This window comes from Mytilus galloprovincialis, chromosome 1 (genome assembly GCF_965363235.1).
Source record: "Mytilus galloprovincialis chromosome 1, xbMytGall1.hap1.1, whole genome shotgun sequence".
In the NCBI taxonomy this organism is placed as follows: Eukaryota; Metazoa; Mollusca; class Bivalvia; order Mytilida; family Mytilidae; genus Mytilus; species Mytilus galloprovincialis.
The window spans coordinates 41,783,598-41,801,119 of NC_134838.1; the positions used below are offsets into that span (position 1 = coordinate 41,783,598).

General features: G+C 30.2%; 1 protein-coding gene across 1 annotated transcript; it reads right to left on the bottom strand.

Moving 5' to 3' along the window:
• Positions 1-1,704: 1,704 nt before the first annotated feature.
• On the bottom strand, positions 1,705-17,491 carry LOC143074812 (tryptophan 2,3-dioxygenase-like). The gene is made up of 13 exons (XM_076250072.1): positions 17,336-17,491; positions 17,088-17,176; positions 16,816-16,906; positions 12,376-12,446; positions 12,104-12,169; positions 9,709-9,770; positions 7,246-7,321; positions 4,943-5,056; positions 4,369-4,449; positions 3,707-3,746; positions 3,069-3,221; positions 2,649-2,757; positions 1,705-1,943 (listed from the first exon to the last, which is right to left on the bottom strand). The coding sequence occupies exons 2-13, from the start codon at positions 17,172-17,174 to the stop codon at positions 1,856-1,858; spliced, it is 1,038 nt and encodes a 345-aa protein (XP_076106187.1). The 5' UTR covers positions 17,175-17,176; positions 17,336-17,491; the 3' UTR covers positions 1,705-1,855.
• Positions 17,492-17,522: the final 31 nt, after the last annotated feature.

A 17,522-nucleotide genomic window follows, 5' to 3' on the forward strand; every position in this document is an offset into this window, starting at 1 on the left:
AATATCAACTAAACTAGCAATATGTTAAATATTTCGGATAACATATATCGTTCATCAGTATGATCGCGATGTAAATGAATCATATCAATCTATTCAGTTCATACTATCACAATCTTGAAATTTATACAATAAAACAGTTAAAGCGAACATCAGAGACGCTTGTACAATTTTAAAATTTTAAAACATGCCTCAAAGACCGCATATTACAGGTATGCTAAAATAAAAAAGTTATTTGCGATATGATGAACTGGCACAACTCTCAAATTTCAAAGGTTATGACAGTTAAGAAATTACAACACCTGCGTTGAAATACAGTCCCAATAAACAACCCTGACCGATCTAAGCTGGTATAATATTTTAAATATGACAACGGTAAAGCGATTGCAACAGAAACTGCGTATTTAAACATCCCAAATATATAGTAATTTGATGATTAGAAAAATGAGTAATACATTTTTACTGAGGTTAAAAAATCGAATGTGTCTGCGCACTTATATATTCCTGCCAGAAAAGCTAAGACAGGAGGATCGGGAAAGATTTTGGATACTTTTGGGTGATTGTCAATACTTTTATAATTGGCACATATCAAACGTGAAAGGTTAGTTAAGGCGGGATAGTATGTTAAAACAAATGGAACTGTGCTTCTTCTTTTTGTACTGTAACATATCATTGCGGCCGTTAATGTTAGCACATCTATGAATATGTTTCAAGGGTTGATTCTCATTTGAACTTATCTTAGTACATCAATATGTTGTCAATGTAAGCAGAAAACAGTCGAGGGTTAAGAACTCCGTTATCAATTTTAAAAATATAAAACAACACGTTTAATAATTTATTGCGTCCGAAGCGCTTTTCTGGATTTACCTTCATTAGGAACGCTCAAAGCCAAACATTTCAAATCCGAAGATGTATAAGTACCGAAAATCGTTGAAGAGCTATATGTTAAAAATACATAAAATAAATAGCCAAATTCATCTGAAGCCAACTTTGCCTGAGGGAGTTGAAACCTTAGTTTCATAATAATTTCAAAATTTATAAACGGACAATTTTAGTAAAGTTTGTTTAATCATGTCAGTACCGAAGCACTGACTACTGAGCTGATGATACCCTCGGGGACTGATAGTCCACCAGCAGAGGTATCGACCCAGTGATGTAAAAATATAAAACAACACGTTTAATAATTTATTGCGTCCGAAGCTTTATGTTTATGAACTATGTTTATAATTCTTAAAAATGTAAGTATTGGTTCTGATGATTTTAGATATTTTTTATTATCACAAGAATAGATTTATTAGCCGTATTTGGCACAACTTTTTTGAATGTTAGATCCTCAATGTTTTTGTACTTGTTTGGCTTTATAATTTCTTTTAATCTGAGCATCACTGATGAGTCTGTAGTTATGTTATGTATGGCGAAACGCGCGGCTGGCGTATTAAATTATTATCCTGGTACCTTTGCTAACTATTATGATCAATTTATCTTTACATTGCTTGAATAGGTGTGACATTTAGGTCGATAAGACGCAAACTAATTTTATCAAGGAAACAAGAGGTCTTCACCAACAACAATAGACAGTGGATAATGTGAGGAATTCTAAAATTGTTTTCTTTCTTTCAAATATACTTAATTAAAGACACGATAATCGGTAAACTAACGATAATGCAATACACTTTTTACTGCGTGTTTTAGATTAAACACATGAAATATCCTGCACCATTTTATTTGTTAAAAGATATGTAAGCTAACAAATCAGTCACACAAAAAAGCAAAATAAAATATACACATTATAGTGTGTTTTTTTAATCACTCAGAGCTAGAAAGGTCTATTATGTTCTTTTTGTACATGTTTCAAACATTACCATCTTTTACAGTCCTTCAATTCCCATCGAGGAAATAGAAATGTTGACATGTTAAAAAAATCTATAAACACTCTGTACTTGTCGCTGAAAATTGAAATAAAACATATTAATTATGTTGTATTAGTAAAGATGCAGTACCAATTAAGTTTATGAAATTATCCATATGAAAAGTATGAAGATAAAAGCAAAACACATTTAAACTTTGTTTCAAAAATGCACAAAAAAAATAGATAACCAAAATGTAAAAAAAATAAATTATAAACTAAAAGAAACCACTGCACTACCAGAATAATTTGTTAAGATTCATATTTGTCAATCGTCGTGTATCTTATGAATATACGTGAGGACAAGTAACAAGGGAAAAAGTACATCGACGTTTCCTTTAATCGTAAATATTCATGAGATATCAGAAAAGAAAAATAGAAACTTGGTATTATTGGTATTATTGGTCAAAATCATCTTTCATTGGTGTAAACAAAATGCTAAGATTGTATGTCATCTCAAATTTAATTTCATTGTGAGAAATTTCTAACAGGAAAAAATGTGCTTTTAGTTACAAATTAACTGATATGATTCGATTACTACTTTGATGTTAAACAAAGATATATTTTGTATGTTGCTATAAAAACGAATTTTCAAATATGTGGGGTGAAATATGTAGTGCACGATGATGATATATCAAATATTAATGTTATTTATACATCAGATATTTCACTTCCTATGGATATACACTAAACTTATTGGTTCTGTTTAAGGTATTTCTAACATTTAATCAATATTTGAACTTACTTTACTGTAGAGCTCAAGTATTGATATCCTGATTTTTTTCCGGATACATCTGTTGACCCTGTTCCAGCTTTGCTTCCAATCATTCTATGCACCATTAGCGCATGATTGTCTAAAAGTTTGATCAAGAGAAATGAAAATGTGCTGCCTTAGAAATGAAGGTATATACAAGTAAACGTGAAAACTTAATTCGAATGCAATAAATTACCAATTGCAAGTTGCTTTACGGCTGTAAATGTTTTGTCATTTGTGTTGTGGGGTTGTTTTTTTTATTACGTCCTCCAAAACTTTTCTTGCTTTTTGATGCCGTTATATCTATTTTTAGAACTTTTTAAATTGCTCAATTGTGTGTACTTTTTGTTAATATATTATATTTCATTTTATTCCTTTTACATGTTTTACATGGTTAAAGAGATAACTCACGTCTCCACTTCATCATCAATCCATCTACATCAGTTAGAAGGGTCATGACTTTGTACGGCAGACAGTAACCAGGTTCATCTCTCAAAAGAGAAATCCGTAGTGCACCCTTGAAGGCTTTATGACTCAAGCGTCTTACACCTTCTTTATAATCTCCTTTTACAGTAAATAATAGATCATAAAAAATTGAACCATTAAAAACTAAAATATTTAAGCATCGTTCAAAAATATTAATTCTCAAGGTTCACATGTTGTTGAAATTATATGAATGACTATGTATGGTGTCTCATGTTGAATACACGACTTCCCGTATCTACCCTAATTGTATTTTAAATATTTAATGACGAAAATCTATGTTTATGTTTACAAAGATTAAGTATGTAGATGTATCTATAATGGAGCTTGTTAGCTGTAGTGCATAAAATGGCATGGTTTTGGGATTATGCCTCGTAAGCAGTATCGCGGATTGCAGAAAAACAAATGGCTGAGAATTATAGTGTCGTTATGACCGATAAACCGTATTCAGAAAAATATATAAAACAAAACTATCAATCATATATTGTGAAGTTTTAATGTTTATCTTACTGTATTGAAAGTTTTTGATTTAAACGTAAAATGCAAACTTTTAATATCTATCTTACTTTCATACTTGGCTTTGTCTACAACACATTGAAATGAAGCCTGCAACAATATAATATGAAATATGATATTGAATTTCGATAGAAAATCTTAAAGTATCTAATTTATAAAATTTCAAAGATTTTCCTCATTAAATAATTTCAATTTCTTGGTGTGCACTCAGAAGCCATATGATTTGTTTGGACGACCAAAACAAAGTTCAGTAGACCACAGATGGTTTGGATGTTCTATTTTGGACAAGTTTTTGTTGTTGTTCTGAAATTATTTATTTCTGATTGATCTTAGAATATTTTATCAAGAGCCTGCTTAATGAAGAAAAAAGACTTTATAAGTTTGAGCTTCTTTCGATTTATCATCATCTAGAAAGCTAAAAAAAACTTGAAAATTGTGAGAGCCAAGAATGTTAACATACTTGCATTATTAGGGAGCATGAAGGCCAAAAAGTACATGAACAGAATAACCAAATCTAACTGTGTTCAACTTTGCCCGAGGGCTTTGAACATAGACGTACTTCATAACGTCTAATTTAAGTGTCGGATTAATTAAAAACACTGTCAAATATGTTATCAATACCGAAACACTGACTATCTAGTTAAGTGATTTTAAAAGAAATGGTCAGGGAAAAGATTTGCTTCATTTTATTTTGCTTTGTGTAACAGCTTACTCTGTCTGGCCTGTTTTCAACTGCCTTTTTATAGCGTTGCCAAAATTCAGGATCTATTTCGTCCATTCCTTCAAGCCATTTCTAAAAGAAAGAAATGTGATGAAAAGGTGATTATTCAAAAGAACAATGTCAACAATAGTATACAGCTACACGTTGATCATTTTGTATAGTTTGCCTATTTTACAATTCATATAGATATTATGTTTTTGCATTTTAACCCCTTGTGATTTTTGGACGCTAATGGATAACTCAAATAGCGAACGTTATCATCAGATTCCTCAAATGTGTACCATTTTTCGATTTTACGACTAGGCAAAATGTAAAGTTTAAACATTTATTTACACGAAAAATCATCATTTGGCCGACAGGTAGTGTAATTCTTCAAAGTTGAATTTTGTTTTACTTGGTCACTCTACAATTATGCTCAAGCAACGCATAATCAGAGTATAACGTTGCTTCTGTGGTTCTTTCTTTTCTACCCTTTACACATATGATTTGCATGCAGGACATGATGTTTATAATACAATGAGTTTTTAATATTTATTTTAATCCATATAAAGTATGTTAAACATACCTGAACAACGCTAAACAATGTTTTTTGTTGCGCTGATTGTCGTACAGCTATTCTTGAACTCTCTAAATCAAGCTTGTCATAATACGGTCTATTGTCATACTGAATTCTGTCTTTCTAATAACAAAATATAAAAAAGAAGATGTGGTATAATTGACAAGGAGACAACTATCCACAAAAGACCAAAATAACACAGACATTGACAACTGTAGGTCACCGTACGGCCTTCAACAATGAGCAAAACCCATACCGCATAGTCAGCTATAAAAGGCTCCGATAAGACAATGTAAAACAATTCAAACGAGAAAACTAACGGCCTTATTTATGTTAAAAAAAATGAACGAAAACAAATATGTAACACATAAACAAACGACAACCACTGAATTACAGGCTCCTGACTTGGGACAGGCACATACATAAATAATGTGGCGGGGTTAAACATGTTAGCGGGATCCCAACCCTCCCCCTAACCTGGGACAGTGGTATAACAGTACAACATAAGAACGAACTATAAATATCAGTTGAAAAGGGCTTAACTCATCAGATGGACAAAAGTACAGTGCATGGAATTTCAAATTATAATACATAGTAATCATTAGCTACCAAAGCTTCATGGTTACTTTCTTATAATTTTTTTTATTATCTTTATTTTTCCGTTTTACTTTTGTAAAATAAATACATTAGTAACGAAAAAAGAAAGAAAAATATTAAAAAACCGAGCAGTTGGTGAGTTATATTAAAAGTATCGGTTGCAGTATGCGTTTTAATATACCTTTCTGTAAGTACAACAATAGAAGTCAAAATCTCCACAAAATAGTAAAAAACAAATTTACAAAAAGAAATAATGAATTATTACTATAACTCCTGCATTGGCATACACACAGTTTCTTAAATTGTCTCCGGGTTAACATTCCAATTGTCGATCAAAATAACCATATTGAAATGTGGTTTGAAATGACAATAAAAAAAGTCACCAGAATTAAAATGAAGCAATTAAAGTTAATTGTATGACCTTCAGCAAGGAGAAAAAACTTTCGTATAGACGACTTTCAAGGTCCCGCCATGAAAAATATGAAAAAGCTCCATTGATTAAACTAACGGACTAATTTATAATAAAACAATTCACGGAACACAAATATAACAGACTTGAAACAACAACAAACGCAAAATAACAGGTTCCGAACTAGGGGCATGCACATAAAGAATGTGTCTAGGTAATACATGTTTTAGCGCGTCCAACCCTTCTCTCACTTGGGAACTTGAGACTGTTGTGTAACATCACAGCAAAAGAGCAAACTGTAAAACACAGTAACAATTCGATTAAATATAAAGAAAAGTACGAAGCACAAAAAAACTAACGTAACATATAAAGACAAAAGACCGAAATAAAAAGAGTATTCGCAGTTACTAAAAACTAGCTCTAAGCCAATAACTGAGAAACGTATGGATTTGCGCATAGCCAAAATATAAGTTAACAGTATGGACAGGATTTTCTCATAATTGTTCCAAATTACCAATATTATAAATATATATTTATTCATGTTTTAATAACACTGATGAGTCTTATGTAGACGAAACGCGCGTCTGGCGTACTAAATTATGATCCTGGTACTTTTGATAACTAATTAATTTATTTTTATTTCATATAATCATCACTAGTACTAATAAAAACAATATTGAAAGATTGTACATCTCTGTTTAGTTAACCTTTAGGAATTACCAAGTAAAGACCGACAAAATAATTTTGTTGAAAAACTAAATTATGCGTTGTGATTGTTTGAATACGTTCTATTTTTTCATTTGTTAAAAACAAAATAGGAATGTTAACATGTTTTTGTCAGATTTTGAATCGTAGTATGTCATGTACCATTGCACTACATTAAATCCGGTAGATAATATATATCTTTACTTTTCACTCACATAACTTTGAAATTGATAATATACAATTCTGGAATATGTGATCTGTTAAAATTTGGTTTATTGGCTCCCTTTTCAGCGGGCGATGATACTACAATATATTTTTTAAATCTTTACAATGAGCCTTAATATTGCACAATCCTTAGGTCCACATAATAGGCTGTGATATTGTGCATTTAAGTAAAGATTGACAGTCTTTTTGAAATTGGTACTTGTAGGAAAAAATTAAGTGAAATTGACTTTCCCTCTATTTAACTGTTATCTGTCAACTAATTAAATGGAATAAAAAAAACAGTGCATTGCACACGAAGTACAATATTTGCAGTTTTTGAAAACCGATTTGGAAATTTATAAAAACATATTTCATTTTCTATATATTACTAACATACTTCACGAATTCCGTATTTATTTTCAAGCAATCTAAATTGCAAGCTCTGAAATCCGGACGCTTTTCCAAGGTGATGTCTACAAAAAATTAAAGAGCATTTTATAATTTATTATGAAAATTCCATTTATTACAATATAGATGAGTACTGCGAGCTTCTTTCTGTGTGGTAGATGCACTCTTGTCTATAAAAAAGGAAAACAACACGTTATGAATTGCATGCATCCAACGCACTTTTCTGTTCTGTTAACTTTCATCAGAAACGCTCAAAACCAAATGAATGAAAGCCCTTTTACAACTGTTCACAAAGATATGAATGTATATTGTCTACAAAAAAGATCATATTATTATGAAAATTTTGTCCCTATGTCAAACTTTAAAGTTATTTGGAACTAAAAATTCAAAAAAAAAACGTTGAACATGTTTTATATCCTTGAATGGTTTAAAATGTTACTATAAAATAAGTAAACATCAAAAACTTAATACTATCCAAAAGTAATACACACAAATACTGGAATTCCTAATCAAATGGCAAAATCAAAAGCTCAAACACATCAAATGAATGGATAACAACTGTCATATTCATTTATCAAAATCTCCATAAATGTGCCGATGTTGAATTATTGACTTCCATGATACTTATCGCCTGCTATTTTCCCATATGCAGTGACCTTTACTTCAAGACCTGTCGTTATAACATGGACCAAATGCAAGGAGGAAACCGTGACGAAAGAATGTAAACACACGTGCTCTTGAAGGTAAAAAGAAATAAAACTGTTGTTAATGAACAGTTATATTTACAAATGTTAAATAAAGGCAACAGTAGTATACCGCTGTTCAAAACTCATAAATCCATGGACAAAAAACAAAATCGGGATAACAAACTAAAACCGAGGGAAACGCATTAAATATAAGAGGAGAACAACGACATAACACTAAAATGTAACACACATAGACAAAATCCCACGAGAACAATATATATCACATCAAAACCAAATACATGAGTTTGGGATAGACAAGTACCGTGACACGTCTTATCAATTACACATGGAAATGATAAAAAAAATGTCATGGTTTTTTAAATTCACTTATATGTCACTCTTTCCACGTTCTTTGATTATATTGTTTATCATTGTCACGATCCGATAACCTTCGGCAAGAAACGCAAAAGTAAATTAATTAGCTTGCGATCAACCACTACTGAATGAAATATTATTTATCAATCATACGTTTTAAGTGTGTAATAAATATTAAAAAACGAGAATGTGACACTTTTTTAGTACATATACATGCATTGGTTCAATGACTTCTATAACATTAAAATTTGAAGAAACTCTTATCATATTACTTTAGCAATACCTTAATTTAGGAATAAAATGTTTATGATTTTATCGTTCACCCTTCTTTTTGAATAAATGTGTTTTATGTGGTAAATACAGCCATTTGCAATATTTGCAATTATACAATTATTAAAGTTATGACCAACATATGCAGGTATAGAGAGTAACAATTAACCGAAATATTGATTTACAAAGCAATCTATAGTTTAAAATCAACTACTCACTTCACCCTAAAATATTTATCTTCTATGCTATTTTGATAAATACAAGCAAATATCCTTTATGAACTACTTTATCAACTTGACATAAAACCGCATTTGGTTTGTATAGTCCTCATTTAAAATTAATTTGAATGACAACATGAACTCTAAAGCGTACTTTCTAACAAGGGTGCTTTTCACTAAAAACCATCATGATATATTTTAACCATGACTCTTGTCGTCATGATAAACATAATACTTGTTGTTTGGTCGAAATGTGCTGAAACAGGCTACTTTCTAACTTATTATGTTTTGGGATAAAGTTATATGGAAGAAGTTTTTTAATACGTCAATATAGCGAAATATGAAAGATGTCTTCACATCAAAATCTCTTTTTACTTAGGTATTGTCAAAATCATCGTTCAGTATTAACTAGACAGTAAATGGTGTCAGTAAATTCAATATGGGTATTCGAGTTTCCCTTTCATCCCATATGGAATTTACTAACCCATATATATCGTATTAGGTCGTTCGAATCCCCATATGGAATTTACTGACGCCATATATATTGTATTATGTCACTAACACACAATGTAACTAATGATACATTAAATTTAATATGCTCCAAAAAAATGCATATCAAAATTTAGAAATGTACCTCGTTCATGCAAAGCTCTGATTCTTCGCTCGTCTTTGGCTATGTTTGTTTTTGTCCTTTTTAGTTCATAGCTTTGCGTCTTTTTAATAATCTTTGGATTTTAAAATATTTGGCCTCGAGCATCACTGGAGATACATTGATTGTCGAAATGCGTATCTGGTGCAGAGTAATTGGTATCGTTTATGTTATTAAATAACTTCTTGAAGAACACAAGCTAAAATAGGTACATCAAATAAAACGTGTTCTTAGTAATAATTACAATGAAGTACCTGAATTCTAGAAAATTCAGTGGTGGCATAGTCTCAAGTATGAAGAACTGGTCGATCAGTAACTACAAAAAGATGCATGCATGCGATAATTATTATATGCCACAACAAGTATTTTCGCTAAATGATGTCTTTTAAATGCACCATGTGCGTCTGGGTTTAAATACTTTGAAAGCTTAATTCACATAAAAAAGGCTCTGAAAATCATGTTTTGTTTACCTTCATCTTTATTAATTGCCACTTTTAGGAAAAAAACTTTTAAAAGGGATTGAACATAAAGATTTAACAGACAATTTCATTAATTTTGACGTATTTGTAGATTTAATCCTCCTGATGCGGTTTCTTTTTTAATGTTTCTATGTATCATTTACAGTTTTTCTAAGATGATCGTAAAAAAAATGCAACAAATGGTAGAAAATATCATCAAAGAGCAATATCTTAATTTAAGAGTAAACTAACGATTTCTGTTTTACAAGTTTATTGTAGATCTTGTGTTGCTGATCATTTTTTTCTTTTAAAGTTTCTATCTATCTATTATGGTTTTCAAGATAATAGTGCAACATGCAAAAATGGGTGGACATTTTTACTAAAGGGTAATGACACATTAGTAGTCGAACAACGACTTCAGTCATCCCAATTCATTCGTAGATCTTAACATGTAGATAATTAGTTAAATTTAATTTTTTTATCTATCTACTACATTTTTTCAAGATAAAGACAAAAATGCAATAAAATTTAAAAAAATGAATAATTTCTTCAATAAAGAGTCATTTAACAATTTCGGCTATAAAAGTGTGTTAAAAATCTTGTCTTGTTGATTATTTTTGATTTTTAAAAATTCTATCTTTTTATTATGGTTTTCAAGATAAAGGCAAAAACCTACTTAAGAATGTTTTTCAGTTTCTACATTTTGTTCATTTCAGATTTTTTCTATCTTTAATTTGTATTCAAGATAACAGCCAAATATTGCTGGTTTTGGGCATGATCATCGGACAATTTTTTTTATCTAGATACCCTGATGTTGATTGTGAACAAGTTTGGTTAAATATTGCCCCAAAATATCAGAAGAGACGACGTCCAGGTGACCTAAACATATTTGAAATTATTGTTTTTATGATATTTTTTTTTTTAATTCAAATTATTACTTTCATTGGTCTGCAAAAGTCTACCAAAATAGAATAATCAAAAAAATATTTGAAATATTCAAGTAAAGGAAGTTAGGGCTGGTAAAAAGCATTTTTCCCAAAATAAAATATAAATTTAAAAACGTTTTCACTTATTACCATTGCAATTTTCTCTGCAGATAAAGAGAAAAAAATGTAAAAGTCAGAATTATTTTAATTGTAAGTGTAAGTAATAATCTGCGACTTGTATATTTGTGACTGTTCTACGTCTTCCTTAAACATGTTAAAGTAAGGAAATCTGTCAGAAGTTGTTGACAAGGTTCACTATTACTGACTGAGGAAAATATATTTTTTGTCACCCCACTGATTAGCAGGACGATTTTTTTTTGTTTTCGATCAACCGTTGCCAATTAAATGATCTGCCTAACAACAAATGGTAATGAACATTTTCTTAACAGTACTTCTGATGTCTCCTTTTTTCAAGCAATTCAAATGGGCATCCCCAACTGGATATTAAATTATGATTTTAAGGTATTCAATGACGTTCTTTTGATTTGATCGAACAACGGTCAATGGGATTGCATTATTTGTTCCATGATAAGGGTACATTAATGTCTGTATGCCTTTAAAGTTTCACAGATGTAGCATATATTGTGTTTTTTTTTCCATATCATTGTGACATGTACATTTCATCCTATATATATAAATAGAGTCTATAAGAATCTACCAACCAGTAAACTTAATAGGTATTGGATCATCAAAATTGACAATACTACAGAAACAAATATATGAACTTCTGCATGCCAAAAACTTTCTACATTTTTAATGGTTATTTTTGTAAATTGTATTTCATCAAATTACTTCTTTTCGGCATAATTTAATATATTGACTTATTTGACTTCATTTGGTCATCTGTATATAAATATATTGTAAAACAACATTTGACATGTGAGTGATTCGGTCAAAAACGCCTGTCTTGAAGACGTTGTTGTGAAATGTGTGACAAAATAATATTAAAGCACATTACGTAGTCTGGAAAACTTCAAAACAAAAAAAACGAACTCCATGGCAAATTCAAAAAAAGGGGAAGTCCATAAAACAAACGCTATCAATCAACAGAACAGGACAAAAAACAAACAAAAAACAAGTGAATAAAACTGCCATATTCCCAACTTGGTTCAGGCATTTTCCGTAGAAAATGGTGGGGTGAACCTGGGCTAACTAGAAATTTATTTAATCCCGAAATGTATTTCAAAGTCTCATTAATCGATAACCTTCCATATAAGAACAACTCTTTCCAATCTCTGAGTTATGATTAACATCTGCTTCTCCTGGCGTGCCTGAAAAAAATGAAACAAATTGTAGGACGTCACTGTTAAATAACATTATTTCTTTTAAACTTATGTTCACAGTCGAAACTTTCTAATCAAATTACTTCTACTGAAAATATTGTCTCAAAATATTTAAACAGAATGCAAATATCAAATTAAAGTTTAAAAATGTTACTTATTATTTCTTCTTTTTTTTAAACGAGAGGGGAACTTACCGGACCGCTATCAAATATTTCTATTACAGATTCCATGTCAAATAGCATTTGCTTGAACCATAACTCAAACGCTAAAAATAAAAGATTTTATTAGACAAAAATCGAAAATTGGAAAACTCCGTTTTCTTATTGTTGAGATGAGAAAGCGGCAAATCAATGTTAGTGTTAGTGTTATAATTGAGCTACTTAAAGAGCAATACTGTCTGTCGACTCTTTTAAATATATCTTATACATACATGTATCTACATTCCTAGCCATTAACAGTAGCACAGCCAGAAGCATTAAAAATGTATGAATATTGGGATATTATAATATATATGAAAGTGTCAAACGTATTTAAATTTAGTTGCAATGATGGGTTAATCTAATGATCAACCCTTCTGAAACGATAGTTTTAAAACATTAAAGACCTTCGATTGACCAGCGATTATAAATCTTAATGTTTTAATATCAACTCAGTAATTAAATACATGTACCTACATCACACCCTAATATGTTGCATCTATAGTAAACCTGCCGCTCGGTTTGTTTCTAAAGACTCTGTATTCACTATAAATAGTAATATGAGAGAAGACATGCAATGTCACAAACTCTTTCTTATAAAAATTCTATTTCAATTCCATAATTGGTAAAGAGCAATATATATGTGTGTAAACCTTCAGTTTTTCGAAAATTTATAACACTAAATCTTTTCTTGAGATAAAAGCGTTTGTCATCAATGGTTATTTTAATAGAAATTAGTTAAAACTCGTATGTAACAATGTTAAATGTTTTTTTTTTTTTTTTATTTCAATATGCCATACATATAAACATTCAAAGTTTGTCAACATTTATATAAAGCTTGAACGATCAAAGGGATTTTTATGTACAATTCTTTTATGGCCAGACATAATGCAGACAGTTTTCTTTATAAAAAGAGATAAAAATATACATGATGAGAAATATGTGAACAATCTAAAAAAAAGTTATTACACTTATATGAGGAAGAATTTTACCCTTTTAGACAGTTGATAAGACAATAAGACAATAAGAAAAGGCTTATTTTACGTACATCCCCGTACATTATAAGGTAATGAAGAATCGCCTTTTCAGAAAACCTATTAATTATACCAGGCCTATATTTTGCGTTTAATCTACAAAATACTCATCTCATTAGTGACACTCAAATGAAAGGTTCTTCTGTCACGTCTAAGAATGATTAAGAAATTAAACTAAATTACAACAAACACATGACAATCTACAGTTCAAAGTATATAACAAAAAAATCGACATGCGAGGAAAATTCAAAACGGAAAGTCCATACTCAAATGGCAAAAGTAATCAAATGGCAAAATCAAAATGCCTTATTTTGAGGTAAAATCCAAAGAAAATCAAGTATATCTTTTGAAGCACATACAATTATGTGTACCAATGTTTATAAAAAAAAGTCGATAATGCAATTTTTTAAATTTGATAAATTACAGCAAAAAATGACGTTTTTTTTACAGACATGAACATATGATAAATTTAAGTGATTTCGTATCAAAAAATTTCATAAATTTATAGGACAATTATAACAAAAATCAGCTTGTGTTTATCTTTAAAACAAGAAAGTTATGCATTTCTGTCGAAGGAAAAATACGTCCACAAATCCGAATTTTGAGCTAATATCTGAAATTTCGACCTGATTTTACTCAAAAAGTAGCACATGAACATGATGAAGGTATATCTTTAAATACATATTTGATTTAAGCAGGTAAAATGCAAATATTCATCAAAATTTAATTATGGGATGAAAACTGAATCGTATGCCCATAAACAGCCTGGGTCGCTGACATATGTTTACGTGCATATTCATCTATGTTTCTTCTTTTACATTTAGAACCGGTAAAACATTCCGAATATATATAATATATGTATGAACATGAAAGACACTCTCATTTTGGCGTACTCCCAAGTCTGTTCGCCTTTTTAGATTTAAATTCGGATCGCTATCCGCCGTCAAAACTGTTTTGTGTCATTATTGTTTTACTCTTTGTTATCGATCCGCCAATATTAACAACCCACTAACCTTAAGTTTATTGTTAAACCCTCCGAAATATAAGTGACCAATATCTGTATATTGTAATAATTAAAGCCATTAAAACGAGGTTCAACCCGCAGTTTTTCTTAAATTGTACTGTAACCAGTCAGACTAGGTTTTTTTTATTAACCAAACACCTCGGGTTTTTAATCTGTGTTCATGCTATGTTTAACTTTTGATAAAAAAAAATCCTTTTATATCGTTTTTCTTCTATATGCATTTCAGATATATATGTTTTAGGAATATACATTGTCAGTTTCAATTATTTTGATAACGATTTTTAACAGATATATCAAAAGGTGTTATAGTTATTTTCAACGTTTGACACAATAATAAACTGACACAAGTATAATTGTTATATCAGTTTTATGCAGCGTTAAACATAAACACTGAATCAAGTAGATACTAGTACAAATGTATGTTGAGTTAATGAATATGTGCTGTCACGAAAACACACACATGAATGAAATGTCTTACATATGTTCAAACTGTCCGGGTATCAAGCTTTAAACACTTTGCAAATGATGCGCTAACGATTTGATAGGGAATTACCTCATCAAAGATGCCAGGCTCCTAACAAAAACGATACTATTATCTTTTTGAACCTCTACAGTGTTTAAACGCAGATAAAATATCTTACGGATAAAATGAAACTAGTGTGTACCAGGATTAGAATTTTATAGACAAGACGCGCAATTTGAGTTACGCGTTATAATGTACAAAAGTACAGAAGACAGGAAACATTGAGTGCATACGTTCAACAAAAAAGATCTTTTAAAAAAATGTTTGACAAATTAAAATTAAAATTAAATGTCTCACTTGAATATTTAGTTTGTCTGTGCTCTCTGTTTTCTGGTCCTAAATATGGTTGAAATCTGGCCGATTTTGTCAAGTTTCATTAAAAACTCTTATATTAACCTATTTGGGATGTTAAAATCAACGTTAAAGCAAACTTGACAGAAATAGTTCCATTTAACTTTCTCACATGTCTTTAAGTCAACATAAAACATATGTTCATCTTGTAACATTGAAATTTATTATCGGGACCAAATATGGCCCTTACCGAACTTACTCCTTTTGGATATCAATGCGTCCACTTGATATTGCGAGTTTGGAAGGAGAACAATGACCAATTTGAGAAAAAATATGCATACAGTAAAATGAATCAGATATCAGAATGCGAGTTTTATTATTGCGATACCCATCCAGTCGCAGAATTCGCATTGAATAAAACCTCGCAAAAATTTCTGTTTTTTATTTTTTTTTATTCAAATTATGTATAATCACATGACACCTAGACTACCAGACTGGCTAACACTAGAGCATATTTAATTATGATACATTTTGATCCTCTATGATATGAATGCAACGTTAAAGCCCTATCAATTGAATATAAATAAAGACAACAGTAGTATACCGATGTTCGAGTCAAAAATCGATTGAGAGAAAACAAAACCGGTTTACAAACTAAAACTGAGGTAAAAATCAACTATAAGAGGAAAACAACAAAACAACGCGCTTTTATGGCAATGTTAAATATAACACTTAAATGACAACATTACATGACAGGAGTATAGTACAAATAAATGCAGGAACATTTATTACAGAAAAGTGCACAAATAAACACTACAATAGGACATTTCGACATGCTAATAGTTATCAAAGGTACCAGGCTTATAATTTATTACACAATACGTGCGTTTCGTCTACATAAGACTCTTCAGAGTCGCTCAGATCAAAATTTAAAAGAAATCCAAACAAATACAAAGTTGAAGGGCATTGATGAACAAAAATTCTAAAAGGTTGTGCCAAATACGGCTAAGGATATCTATGCCTGGGATAAGAAAATCCTTACTATTTAGAATAGTTTTTACTTTTGCAAACAGTAAATTTTTAAAAATTGACCATTTAAATTCATCATAAATACCAGGATTGAAATTTTGTATTTGCGCTAGACGCGCCTTTCGTATACAAAAGACTCCTCAGTGACGTTCGAATAAAAAGTATATTGAAAAATAACCAAAAAAAAAATTATACAGCATAATTGAGAGCTTCTAAAAATAAAAAAAAAGGGATACGTAAAGTGGTGATTTTTTTTTTAATTGGATAATTCTCTGTACAAAGGAAGAATGTTTTCGTCCATTGATGTTCTTAAATTAAGTACTTTTCATGACTATTTTATTGATTTCATTTGAGCAACAGTGTCATTCGTAGACCAAACGCGCGAATTATAATCATTATATCTTTGATGGGTTTTTGCATATAACTATGTAATAGCCCTTAAAACTGCAGAATTTATAATTCTTTCATCTCTATTATCATCTCTTGTCAAGATGGTTGACAATAAAAGTGAAATAACTGAAAAAGTGTATACATACCTTGGTGAATGAGAATAAAAAGATGTTCATCGTGAGCAGGAGCACCGTTTACTTCACTCAATCGTCTTACACCTCCTAAAACTTTTTCTAACTACAATTAAGATGATAATATACGCTATTTTTAATCCGAATTTGTTTTACAGATACGTTTAATCCTGACAATTTTTGTCATTTTTTAAAATGTGTCCAGCGGTTAAATCGAATATAGAAAATACTTTGCTTACAAGTGAAAAAATCATTTCAGTATCCATAAGTGAAAATAATAGTCTTACTTGTAGATAGTTTTCATAAGACTTTGCCTTTTCATGTTCTAATCTTCCAACAGTTCCACCAGCAGTCGTTTGTGATGCTCCGTCCATGCCTAAAAAGATTATCTTCAATTCAGAAATATTGTTGTTTAATGACTGATTTCAATGGAAACTAATCAATTGTTTTACTTTATATTTCTTTAAATCAAATTATTTCAGGTTTTTTTTTTTTATCTGTTGAAATATGTGGTTTTCGAAGCCATACAACTTACCTTGTTCTGCAATTGCGAATTTCGTACATAAGTTTGTGTAAAACTATTAATATTAGAGTGTGACACGCAGATGCACTTCAGTTTGAAAGTATATAATATTTTAGCAAATTTCTTTTTTTATACGGTCACCTGATAGACAGCAATTTTTTATAGGCATGTAATACCAATTGTATACAGAAATATAATT

Coding starts and splice junctions, on each gene's coding strand:
- LOC143074812 (XM_076250072.1), bottom strand. CDS start 17,174: ATGGACGGAGCATCACAAACGACTGCTGGTGGAACTGTTGGAAGATTA. Junction 16,907..17,087: donor CTTATGAAAACTATCTACAA/GTAAGACTATTA, acceptor TCTTAATTGTAG/TTAGAAAAAGTTTTAGGAGG. Junction 3,747..4,368: donor TTGAAAACAGGCCAGACAGA/GTAAGCTGTTAC, acceptor ATATTGTTGCAG/GCTTCATTTCAATGTGTTGT.